The following is a 13444-nucleotide window of genomic DNA, read 5'->3' as shown; positions in this document are numbered from 1 at the left end:
CACCTTTGAATTTTTTTTAAAAAAAATTGATAAATAACAGCTCAGCAAGCATCCATGGCCCAGCTTCTCCATTCAACATCAACAGTGTCTGAATGGGGTGGCTCAGCAGGGACCACCACCATCTTTTTTTTTAAAGTAATTAACGGTGGAGTGGAGGCTATCACCAACAGTGATAAAACATAAAACTGGAGCCTATTGGTACCAAAGTTATCAAAAGAAAAAAACCAAAACCAAAACCAAAACCTAGAGCTTGGGAACCAGTCTTGGTTTTATCCTAACTGAAGTAAGAGTGTTTTTCTGAAACTCCCCTGTAGCCTATCTTCCGAAGGCTGGGATATGCTTGCAGGACACATTGCCTTGTGAGCCAGTTAAAGCCTGTGACTTCATGGCTGGATCAGGGATTTTCCAGTCATTCCTGACATGACATCCTTGTGGCAATCTGTCTAAGCCTACAGATGGATAAAAAACCAGGTCTTACTCTCTATTCAATCAAAATATAACACCTCAGGCTGGGCATGGTGGCTCACGCCTGTAATCCCAGACCTTTAAGAGGCCGAGGTGGGCAGATCACTTGAGGTCAGGAGTTTGAGACCAGCCTGGCCAACATGGTGAAACCTCATCTCTACTAAAAATACCAAAAAAAAAAAAAAAAAAAAAAAAAAATTAGCTGTGCATGGTGGTGCATGCCTGTTATCCCAGCTACTCGGGAGGCTGAGGTAGGAGAATTGCTTAAACCCAGGAGGCAGAGGTCATAGTGAGCCGAGATTGTGCCACTGCACACCAGCCTGGGTGACGTGGCAAGACACCATCTCAGAAAACAAAACCAAAAAATCCCAAGAAAACATAGCACCCCAAAAGAAGCCTCTTAAAATCAAGATGGCAAAAATAAAATGAGATAAAATTAGGAGGGCATCTCTCTTGGGACACTTATGGTAGAAATAATATAATTCAATCTCTTTCTCCTTTCCTTTTTCTGTAACCATTAGATGCCTCAATTCTTTACCCAGTTTTGGTAAAAGGCAGTAGTGATGGCTGTGATCTTGACAACCTCAGCCCTTATCCTACTCCTGACTAATCGTCCAGTACATCCTAGCCTAGAAATGTGGCTAGTACCATTCACCACACTGACAAAACTGTCAAAATTACTTTTTCAGAATTCTGAAAGAAAACAAACTAACTAAGACTGTAGCAGTCCAGAGAATGTTTTTCAAATAAAATGACTCAGAGTCTCAGAACATCATGCTTTGTAGTGTCTTAAATTATCCTAGTTCTGTTTTCCTCTCCACAGACTCACGATAGCCTTAACAACCCTGCAATCATAAAAACTAGCAGTTTTAAAGGGGGCAAAATGAGATTGGAGTTCTCCCAAAGTCCAACTCTCAGATAACTGCCATTATTTGATCTATTTTGCAGTTTTTTAGAAAATTCCCTGCCTTGGCCAGGTACAGTGGCTCAAGCCTGTAATCCCAGCACTTTGGGAGGCTGAGGCAGGCAGATCACCTGAGGTCAGAAGTTAGAGAGCAGCCTGGCAAAACCCCGTCTTGCCTGTAATCCCAACTTCTCAGGAGGTTGAGAAAGGAGAATTGCTTGAACCAGGAGGTGGAGGTTGCAGTGAGCCGAGATTGCGCCATTGCCCTCCAGCCTGGGTAACAAGAGCAAAACTCCGTCTCAAAAAAAAAAAAAGAAGAAGAAGAAGAAGAAAAAACACTAAAAAAAACCCTAACAACAAGTGAAGAGATTGAATTACTAACCATGAACCTCCCAACAAGGAAACGTCCAGGAAAAAAGAAACCAGGGGAAAAGAAATAGAGAGAAGACAAATAACTAAAATCAGGAATGAAAGAGGGGATATTACTACTGATATTACAGAAATAAATTTAAAGTTGTTACTTTAATTTTTGGCATAAATCTAGTGGTCAGGTCTTTAAAGATGAAGGATAACCAGATTTGTGTGTATTTGTGAACTCCAAAACCAAAAACGCATAGCTTATGTGAGTGATCCAAAGAATAATCACCAGCGACAAGTGGTTACTGAGTACTTGAAATGGGACTAGTATGACTAAGAACCTGAATTTAATATTAACTAATTTAAACGTAAATTTAAAACTGAACTCTAGATTCATGTATTGAAAAATAATTAAGAATGTTTGGAACAACTTGGTTAAGAATCTACTTTTTACAACTATACATTTTATGAAATCTAAATACAGATCAAGTATTTCTGATAAAAATGTAGCATTAGAGTTGACGTGTTTTACATGTGTAAAATAGAGACTGGATGTTCACAGACTTGGTATGAAACAAATTTCAATTATTTCATTAATTTCAATATATGAGGTTCAATAAAATATAGTTAAAATATAGTGAAGAGTTATACCTACTTTATTTTGCATTTTTAATGGGCTTGCAGACAAAATTTAAATTACATATATGGCTTGTGCTATATATTAGACAGTTTTGCTTTAGCCCTCAGCAAAAATCTATCTTTATCTACCTTACTAATTATTTCCTATTTTCTTTCCAATGTCTCAACCACTGATGAACAAGTGGCTCCTCAATTATAAGGGAAACCACTTCGGGAATGTTTGAATGAGGAAAAACTAAATCCCTATATCCTCTCTCTCAGATGCCATGGAAGTGACTTGGTTTATAGTTCCCTACACTGTTTTTCCCTAAAAGTGAGTCTAGGTGTAAATGTAAATTTGAGGAAAGAGTAGAGAATATGTCGTTTTTTAACCTCCTTCTCAAAAGCAAATTCTTGTCATGTGTTTTGTGTGTGTGTGTGTGTGTGTTTTAATTGAATCTAGGTAGCTCCAGCCAAGTGTCTCTTGAGCAATGTGAAAGAGTACTCAATAACTTGAGTGTGGTTCATGTTGACTGCCCAGTCTACTGGGTTAAGAAGAACCAATACTCTTCTGCTCTACAGAACGTAGTCACTTCCCACCTCAGAACTTTTGTATTCAAACTACCTGCTTGAGAAGTCTATGCCCATGCTCCAGCAGGTCTGGATCCCTCATGGCACTTACATTTACATGATCTCCCAGATTTTGACCTCCATTTAACAAACTCTCCAAACCTGCGTGGCTGGCTTACTCATGGAGTAACTCAGCCTTTCCCGTGTGTTCATGCAGAGTGAGCCCCATTTCCCCAGCCTAGTCCTCTCCCAAGACTTTCGAAAGTAGGTTCCACCCAACTGACTTCAGAGGAAGTGTGGGCTCTGTGCCTCTGAGAGCGCCTGTGGCAAGATCAGTTGCTTATTCACAGGGAGGAGGAAACTTGAGTTGGGATTCCAAGACATACCCTTTAGTGAATGTATTCAGAAACATGCCTGCATTTTCCTCTTAGAAATCCTAAACTGTATTTGACCTCTTTTGCTGCCAACTTCCATCTCTCCCTCTTTGAATTCTTTTCCATCTCCTCTGAGTTTGGAAAAATCTTTCAGTTGCCCTGTTCCAAAAAGCCTCTCACAAATATGGACATGGGCAAAATATTTGTGGAGTGGGGAAAAGATTTTTTTTTAAAGCAATGTTGATCAATGAGTGGTGTTAAAAGTAAATTTAAAAAAATGCCAAAATAAGTGGATGTTCATTTGGAAAGCAAACTTGACTCCTACCCTACACTATACATAAAACTCAATTTCAGGGGGAATAGAGATCCTCAATGTGAAAAAAGGAACAAGCTTTTAGAAAATATCTTCATGATTTTACAGGTTGGAAAAGATATTTTAGACACAGTACAGGAAAAAGAAACAATGTTTCCTAAATGAGACCACAATATAATTAACTTTTGTTCCTCAAAATATTCCGTTAGAGTGGAAGATGCCTTCACAGTGATAGAAGACATTTACAAATCACAACTGAGAAAGGGCTTGTCAATTGAGGAAAATGATGAGACAAGTCTCAATCATTTTAGCATTTATTTGCCAAAGTTAAGGACATGCCTGGGAGACAGGTCTATGCCGTTCTCCAAAGATGGTTTTGAGGGCTCCTAATTTAAAGGGGAAAGGGTGGGATATTGAGAAGCACACAGTTTTCACATAAACAAAGGGGGCAAAGAAAAATGTGGGGAATCTGCATTTTACATAAGATAACACAGACAAAATGGGATAGGGGAACAATCAGATATGCATTGTGTCTGGGGTTACAGCACCTGTAAAAATAAGTTATCAATTTACATTGCATGGTGAAGTTTTAACAGCTCACCAGGAATTTCCTTGTGGGCAAAACATGGGGGAAGTCTGTAACTTTTCATCTTGTAGCCACCTTATTTAGGAACCAAAAGGGGTAGGCAGGTTTGCATGACCCAGTTCCCAGCTTAACGTTTCCCTTTGGCTAAATGAGTTTGCAGTCCCAAAATCTAATTTCCTTTCACAGGCTTGTAACCAGAACATTTAAAGAACTCTTTCAAATAAAAATGAAAACAAAAAATCCAGCAGAGAAAATGGGCAAGAAAGTTGACCAGGTATTTAATACATTGGCATCTAACAACCAATAATAGGAAAATTCTAATTAAAACTCAATGACATACTGCTACACACCCACCGGAGTGGTTGACATTAAAAGGCCAGCTGAATAATGATGAGAAATGGGAATACTCACTCTGCTGATGGGAATGTAAATTCGTAAAATCACTCAGGAAACCCAAGTGACACTATCAGTAAAGTTTAAAATATATATTTATTCCAATGGCCTAGCAATTCCACCCCTAAGTACAACCCCATAGTAAATTTGTTACAGATATTCCTTCGGCATGTATAACAGTGTCCCTAGCTGCAATGTTTGTAGAAGCTCCAAAAACTCCAAACTTAATAACACAAATGTCCACTAGCAGCAAAATGTGTTAGTTGTGGAATATTTACACAACAGAATACCGTGCATCAATGAAATTGGATGAGCTGCAGTTACACGCAACACCATGTGAATCTTAGAGAGCTGATGGCCAGGTGCAGTGGCTCACGCCTGTAATCCCAGCACTTTGGGAGGCCAACTCAGGTGGATCACCTGAGGTCAGGAGTTTGAGACCAGCCTGGCCAATATGGTGAAACCCCCTCTCTACTAAAAATGCAAGCCGGCTGTGGTGGCTCACACCTGTAATCCTAGCTACTCAGGAGGCTGAGGCGGGAGAATCACTTGAACCTAGGAGGCAGAGGTTGCAGTGAGCTAAGATCACGCCACTGCACTCCAGGCTGGGCAATAGAGCAAGACCCCATCTCAAAAAAAAAAGTTTTAATATAAGCAAAGAATACATTTTGTGTGTTTCTGTTATATAAAGTTCAAAACCAGGCAAAAGTACTGCTCGGGGATTCATCATTAGAAGTTAAGGCATAAAGAAAAGCAAAGAAGTAACTGCCTCACATTTGGGTCAGTGGTCACCCTGCTTGGGTTTACCCCAGGGAAGGGAGGCAGCAATGATGAAATGTGTACGGCTGGACCCTGAGGGATGGCAGCGTCCTGTTTCTTCACCTGAGTGATGGTACACGTTATAAGTTGTATATTTGTTTTTATGTATTTTTCTGTATGTTGTAGTTCATAATGAATTTTTTTTTTAACATAAAAATACCTCTTCGCAACTGCCCTTGCCTACCCCAGGTCTTCCCCTTCCCTGGCCCTTCCGAGCACCAGCACTCCACCAGAAGAGCATTCATTCTGTACCTTTTCCCTATCCTAACTCACAACACAAACTTCTCCTCCTCCCCCAACCACAGTGTCACCAGTAACCTCCTAGCTGGCAGGTCAAGTGAACCTGTGGCCTCCTTCTATAGACTCCTTGTCCCGTCGGAGTCTTTCCCGTTGACTTGTGGTTCTGCTTTCCCTTGACTTCTCCAGACCTCCCCCTCCTGATTCTGCTGCTCTTTCTCTCCCTGCAGCCCTCTGCTTTATTCTCTGACATCTTTAACTTCCCTACTCCTGAGGCGCTGCTGTTTCCCAGGCTTCCCCCACCTTGGTCTTATCCACGCTCGTCTCTACGCTAACAGCTCCCAAATGTGTGTCCTCTTCTGAGCTCCAGCTGAACGTGTGCTGCAAGCTTCCTAGTTCATTCCCCTCTTCATGGAGATGCTTGGAGTCAACTTAATTGCAACCAACGGACCTCAAAGAGAACTCACTCTCTTTTATCCTCTAACTTTATTCTTAGATTTTCTACCTAAATAAAGCCTTGCCCAAGTTGGGCGAGGTGGCTCACACCTATAATCTCAGCACTTCGGAAAGCCCAGGAAGAGGTGAAAGGACCACTTGAGGCCAGCCTGGGCAACATAGCAAGACCCTGTCTCTACAAATATAAAAAATAAAAAAACTTAGCCAGTCATGGTAGCCCGTGCCTGCAGTCCCAGCTACTCAGAAGACTGAGGTTGAAGGGTTGCCTGACTCAGGAGTTCGAGGATGCAGTGAGGTATGATTGCGCCACTGAACTTCAGCGTCGGTGACAGAGTGAAATCCTCTCTCTATTTAAAACAACAGTGTTGGCAGCGGTGGCTCATGCCTGGAATCTCAGCTCTCTGGGAGGCTGAGGCTGGTGAATCACGAGGTCAGGAATTTAAGACCAGCCTGGCCAATATGTTGAAACCCTGTCTCTACTAAAAATACAAAAATTAGCTGGGCATGGGGGCGGGGGCCTGTAGTTCCAGCTGCTCAGGAGGCTGAGGCAGGAGAATCACTTAAATCTGGGAGGCAGAGATCATGCCACTGCACTCCAGCCTGGGCGACAGAGGGAGACTCCGTCTCAAAAAAAAACAAAAAACAAAAAACAAAAAACAAAAAGCAAAACAAAACACAACAACAGAAAAAGCAGTAAATAAATAAAGGGAATCACTTCCAAGTTGACATCCCAAGCTGGAAATACTGACTCCATGCTCTCCTTAACCTGCTCAGCACCAAAAGCTACAAAACAATAGTAGCTTTTTGTCCAGTATATATATACATTTACATATATATTTACATATACAATATTCGCTTATTTAATTCTTTCAACAATCCCAAGATAGGTACCATTATTACACTATTTTACAGAGGAGAAAACAGAAATCTTCAGAGTCAGAGCAGCTTTTATGCCTCATCCTTACTCCTGAATTGCATTGCGGAGGGGCCACCTCATCAGTATTAGAACCCCTGCCTCAGTGTCGGTATCTACCGCCTCTAGCCTGGTTTGGATTATGACAGTAACTTCCCAACTGATGTCCCAGCCACGTACAAATCTCTCTCCATTTCCAAGCACTTTCAATGGGGCCACCAAAGTAATGTTAAAAAAAAAAATCAGACTGGCACAGTGGCTCACACCTGTAATCCCAGCACTTTGGGAGGCTCAAACGGGCAGATCACTTGAGCTCAGGAGTTTGAGACCAGCCTGGACAACATGGTGGAACCCCATTTCTACAAAAAACACAAAAATTAGGTAGGGCACGGTGGCTCACGCCTGTAATCCCAGCACTTTGGAAGACTGAGGCGGGCAGATCATTTGAAGTTAGGAGTTTTAGACCCGCCTAACCAATCTGGTGAAACCCTGTCTCTACTAAAAATGCAAAAAATTAGCTGGGTGTGGTGGCGCATGCCTGTAATCTCAGCTACTCGGGAGGCTGAGACAGGAGAATTGCTTGAATCCAGGGGGTGGAAGTTATAGTGAGCCGAGATCTTGTCATTGCACTCCAACCTGGGTGACAGGGTGAGGCTTCATCTCTAAAAAACAAAACAAAACAAAAACTAGCCAAGTGTGGTGGTGCATGCCTGTAGTCCTAGCTACTTGGGAGGCTGAGGCGGGAGGATCGCTTGAGCCTGGGTGAGCTGAGATTGTACCACAGCACTCCAGCCTGGATGACAGAGTGAGATTCTGTCTCAAAAAAAAAAAATCACAAGTTGACTGTGTAAATTCTGAGCGATTCTTTCTCAAATGCCTTAGCACACACAGAGGCTACCTGACCTGATGCCAGCCTGTCCCCCTTTCTCACACCGTGCTCCCTTCCTCCATCCCAGGCTCATGTGCTCTTCTCCTGTAGGGCTCTGAGTCTGTGTACAGATAGTTCTCTCTGCTTGCAGTGCTCTTCCCACCCTAACTCCTACTGTGACCTGACCATCCTCAAAGCCCTAATCAAATTCTACCTCCTTTAGTGATGCTTTCAGACTCCTCAGTCAGCACAGCTGCAACTACATGTGATTTACAATGCACCTGGCGCTGGCCGGGTGTTGTGGCTCATGCCTATAATCCCAACACTTTGGAAGGCCAAGACAGGAAGATTGCTTCAGGCCAGGAGTTTGAAACCAGCCCTGGTAAGACAGCAAGACAAAATATAAAAATAATAAAAAACAAGAATACAGTGCATTTGGTACAAACCTCCGCCATTTTCCTTAACATCAATTATATTGTAATTACATGTTGATTTCTGCCTGTCCATCTCCTTGAGGGCAAGAAGAGCATATTATTCTTTCTGGAGTTGGTATCCCTTCTTAGTGGTGGTCATATCTAGAGTGCAGTTGATGATTCTACTGAATAAATACATGCCTCCAATTCTTGTTGAAAAGCAAGCTTTGGAAGAAATAACCCAGCCACTGTTTTTAGGTGTGGGTGTTGTTGGTATGATACTCTGCTGGCTTTGAGATACCCTGCTCAGAACCTTGAGGCCTGGGGATGGTAGCCTGTGTGTGGGTGTGTATCTGTGTGTGCATGTGTATGTGTGGGTGTGTACAGATGTGTGTGTGTGTGTGTGTGTGTGTGTGTGTGTATTTTGTCCTTTCAGAGAGTTATTTTTCCTGGACTGATGGAAACATCTTGCACAAAATTAAGAGCCAGTTTGTTGACTGTTTTAAGATTAAAAAATACTTTAAAATCAATAAATCATTAGCTATCCGACATACAGTCAATACTTTAAATGCCAATCTGAACTTCTTTCATAAATAGCAAGTGCCTTATTTACAACTACTGTTGAATGAAGTCATTTCCATCCTTAGCCATATGAGAAAAAAGTTACATATTCGTAGAAAACATTTAGAGGTACAATACAATGAGATTTGAAGAAAAACCTCAAACATTCATTTCTATTGTTGGTTACAAAATGACTCTCGTTTACGAAGTGCGCTTTAGCTGTGAAGTCCCTTCTTGGACGTGAGATCATTTCTCTCTTACAACCCCTATCACTGACTTTGTGCTCCTGTTTAACCTTTCCCTCTGGAATCACAGCTCCCTCTGGAAAACAGCAATCAGTGCTCACTTCTTTGAGGAACAGTCCAGATGAGAGCCTGTCCAGGTTACACATAGACATGTGTAGCCACTGCACCTGCACCAGGTCCTACAGGCACAGGCCTTTTGGGAATCTACATCAGCTCTTCAAGCTGTGAAAGTAGTTCTACTTAGTAAAATTAGAACTTCGGTCTACCAAGGGCACTATTAACATTTGAAGAGGAAAAATGAATTTCTAGAACGATTCACTGACTAGGACAAGGTGGATAAGTAAGTATCTTAACGTCTGTGGAAGCTCTGGTGGCATGCTAATGCATATTTAATAATCCGAGTAAAGTAGCACATACTTTACAATCAATAAATTTTCCTTAAAGAAGATAATGTAGCAGGAGAGCTGAATGTCAAACAAGGTTAGACTCATACTTACTAACTTGGTAGGAGTCATAAAGCCTCTGATTCTCTTGAAAGACAAATTGTCTTCACTGTTTTGATTTTGAAATGCAGAAACTCAAATTTCAGTCAATCCAATGAGTAAAGATGACAGGAAATTTTACAGGACTAGGAAGAATCTTTGTTTCCTTTTTCCTTCTTTTTATTGGGGTGGGTGTAGGGAAATGTTTTCCCCACAAAACAGCAGTTTTGCTAGAAGAGAGTGAGGGATAGAAAACAGGGCTGCCACCGTTGTGTGCCCTCTTCCCTGGGAGCAGCCAGTTGCCGTGACGTGGACCTTCTCCATTGCAGCTATCTTTTCTTGCTGCCATACTCCCTCTGACTCTATCCCATTCCATCCTTCCATTCTCTTGAATCAGAATGGGCCCCATGCTTTATGCTTTCCCCCCTCATTTAGCCCTTATAGAAGAGATCAGGATGTGCCACCTCCAAATGCCATTTTGGCACAAGAATATCTTGAACTGGCCAGGCCTGGTTCACGCCTATAATCCCAGCACTTTGGGAGGTCGAGGTGGGCAGATCACCTGAGGTCAGGAGTTCGAGACCAGCCTGACCAACGTGGAGAAACTCCATCTCTACTAAAAATACAAAATTAGCTGGGCATGGTGGCACATGCCTGCAATCCCAGCTACTCAGGAGGCTGAGGCAGGAGAATCACTTGAACCCAGGAGGCAGAGGTTGTGGTGAGCTGAGATCATGCCATTGCACTCCAGCCTGGGCAACAAGAGCAAAACTCCTTTGAACTGAAAGCTATAGAAAAGAAAGCAGACAGAGAAAGAAAAAGAGCTCTCTGCCCACCCCATCCCCCATCTTCCTGAAAGCAGCACATGTACTGATATTTCCTTTGCACAGGTGTCCCCCTCCCTCGTACAAGGAAGAGAACAACTCTTATCTCCAGAGACAGAGATGACACTGAGATGAGTCTGTATCAACAAACCTCGATAAAATAACCCTTATCTTCTTCCATTAGTTCCACCTCCCCAACTCCCAGTTTATTGCCCCTAAAAGCCTAACCTTCCTTTCCCTTGCCTAGTCACTTCACTATTTACTGCCCTTTGTTATAATGGTATATAAGCTCTTAAGTCTATTGGGTTTTTCCACTTCTTTTCTGTGAGGCTCTCATACATGTGAGATTTTATTTTATTTTATTTTTTTGAGCCTGAATCTCACTCTGTCTCCCAGGCTGGAGTGCAGTGGCGTGATCTTGGCTCACTGTAACCTCTGCCTCTTGGGTTTAAGTGATTCTCCTGCCTCAGCCTCCTGAGTAGCTTGGTCTACAGGCATGTACCACCATGCCCAGCTAATTTTTGTATTTTTAGTAGAGATGAGGTTTCACTATGTTGGCCAGGCTGGTCTCAAACTCCTGACCTCAAATGGCCAGCCCACCTCAGCCTTCCAAAATGCTGGGATTACAATGAGGCACCGGGCCCAGCCACATATGAGATTTTAAATATGAATAAAATGTGCGTGCCTTCTCTCCTGCTAATCTGTTTTATGTTGGTTTAATTCACAGGCCTCAGGGACTCAGCCTAAGAGGGTAGAGGAAATTGTTTCCTCCCACACACTTGTGATCTATAGGTGATAACCCCATGCCTACCCATGGAGATGGGCGTGCCTGTGAACATGGGACAGATGACCAAACTGGGGCTCAGGAAGTTACAGGAACTCGTGAGTGCTGGCGTCTGGACTCCTGTCAAGGCCCTTTTACCTCCCTCTTTCCTTTCTTGGCTAGTGCCTCATAGTTTTGTTTTGCCCATCTAGCAGACCATAAAGCCTGAGGGATGGTTGACATGTCCTCATGCAGTCTTCCCATCCTCTCCAGAGCTCCCATGCTGAGTGTCAGCTCAGGAAAGGAGGCACACCTAAAAACAGCCCTGGAAATCCCCATCGCAGACCCAGTCAAAATAGCCTGGTGTTTCTGACAGGTCTCCTAGGGCTCTGCGGGCAGGCAGCCCTGGGCTGAGCAGCATTAATCACCCGGTGAGTTTTGGCTGATGAAGTGAGACTGATTTGCAAAATCCAGCTGCTCTAGGGCAGGTACCTGGACTATCGGACAGGGGCTCTAGGACTTGGCTTGAGTAAAAGGAATGCTGAGGACCTACCCCAGCCAGGATCTAAATTCCCCCATTCTTCCCTTCTCACCAGGTCTTTGGAAAGGTGCCTGAAGATAAATAATGTACCCCTGCTGTGAGCCAGAAGCAGGGCGGGGTGGGGGGCGGCGGTATGGAAGTGAGAGGGGCAACGGGGTTGGGGAAGGCCAGAGAAGAAGGCTGTCCTGTTTGTAAGTGACATAGGGATCACAAGAGGTCAGTTAAAAGAGACTTTTCAGGTTTGTCAACCCAGAAGAGCCCAAGAAGAAACAATAATGGGCTTAAAGTGTGCCATTAAAAATCTTATTGTCCCGATAATCTCACTGCTTAGGTAAGAAACTTGCCAGGGGGCTAAGGAAAGAGCAGCATTTCCACTGACTTGGTCTTAAACAGAAGAGGAAAGCTCCGCTTACCTGGAAGGCTGTGTTGCTGTAGCCCTCAGCTCTGGGGGCTGCTGTGCTCCTCAGCTCCATGCTCTTTCTGTTGCTGGCTGGCTCTGGTCCGGAGGTCCTTTGTACCTGGGAAAAAGCACCAGTATCTGCTGATGTCAGAAGGCCACTTGCTGTTACAGGGACCCGGGCACTGCTTGCTTCCGTTTGGAAACTTCTGCAATAATTTCCTGAATGACTTGGGCTGACACCTGATTGGGGTGGGGCAGGGAGGCGGGTGGGTTGGCCGGGTGGAGGCATCTAGTGCAGGTCCACCCACCTTATTAATCTTTTCCTTTATTCCCATTTTTGGCATCCTACGTGCACTCCTGGGGAGAAAACTCTTGTGGTGCACAAAACAGAAAAGGACATTTTCTTTTTTCTTTTCTTTTCGTTTTTTTTGTTTTTTTTTTTTTGAGGTAGAGTCTCTCTCTGTTGCCCAGGCTGGAGTGCAATGATACAGTTTCGGTTCACTGCAACCTCCGTCTCCCAGGTTCAAGCGATTCTCCTGCCTCAGCCTCCTGAGTAGCTGGGATTACAGGTGTGTGCCACCACGCCTGGCTGGTTTTTGTATTTTTAGTAGAGACGGTGTTTCACCATGTTGGCCAGGCTGGTCTTGAACGCCTGACCTGAGGTGATCCACTCGCTTTGGCCTCCCAAAGTGCTGGGATCACAGGTATTAGCCACCACACTCAGGCAGAAAAGAACACTTTCTCTATAGTCCTTAGTGAAATCCTCTGTTTTCCTGTGAGCGGTATTAGAGACTAGGAGTGGTGGTGGGTGGAGGGTGGGGGAACACGGGACATAAGGGCATGCCGGCCTCAGTGATCACCTACTGTATACCAGCGATGGTTGGATAGATCGATACATAGACAGCTACGTGGGTAGGTAAGGGTCTTGGCTCCTCTTCAGAACAACTCCAAATTCTATACTGAAGTACAGAAAAGTTAACAATGTATTTAATGTCATTTAGTTAATAAAAGGACAATGAGAATTCAAATTCAAGTTTGGTTCATTCCAAAGCCTTTTATTACATCCCTGCTTCAGACTGGGCTACTTTAAAAAATCCAGCCTACAGAAATGCAGATATGTGACAGGTAAATGAAAGCTGACCAACTATTCACTTATCAAAGGCAAATAGAAATGCTTTATTTTCATAAAGCAATTCACTTTGCTTTATGAAAATATTAACTGCAGAATTCTTTGAAAATAGGGATTTTTTTTTCCCTAGTACGATTTAAAAGACTACAAAACTCTGGACAAAATAATGGAAAAGGCCTGGTGCTGTGGCTCACATCTGTAATCCCAGCACTT

At 43.3% G+C, this 13444-nt stretch overlaps 1 protein-coding gene across 2 annotated transcripts in view; it reads right to left on the bottom strand.

Moving 5' to 3' along the window:
* Positions 1-12301, bottom strand: part of SLC28A3 (solute carrier family 28 member 3) — a 63064-nt gene extending 50763 nt beyond the window's left edge. For both annotated transcript variants that reach the window (XM_064361613.1, XM_012472156.2), the window contains exon 1: positions 12116-12301. Coding sequence is in view for 1 of the 2 variants with exons in the window: in XM_012472156.2 (XP_012327579.2) it covers positions 12116-12175 (60 nt within the window). In the remaining variant the exon portion in view is untranslated. The remainder of the gene's footprint in view (positions 1-12115) is intronic.
* Between the last annotated feature and the right edge of the window lie 1143 nt (positions 12302-13444).

Source organism: Aotus nancymaae, unplaced genomic scaffold, assembly GCF_030222135.1.
Source record: "Aotus nancymaae isolate 86718 unplaced genomic scaffold, 86718_ANA_hifiasm-v0.15.2.pri h1tg000041l, whole genome shotgun sequence".
Lineage (NCBI taxonomy): Eukaryota > Metazoa > Chordata > Mammalia > Primates > Aotidae > Aotus > Aotus nancymaae.
Note: the sequence above shows the minus strand (reverse complement) of the source record. Positions and strands in the feature narration are given on the sequence as shown.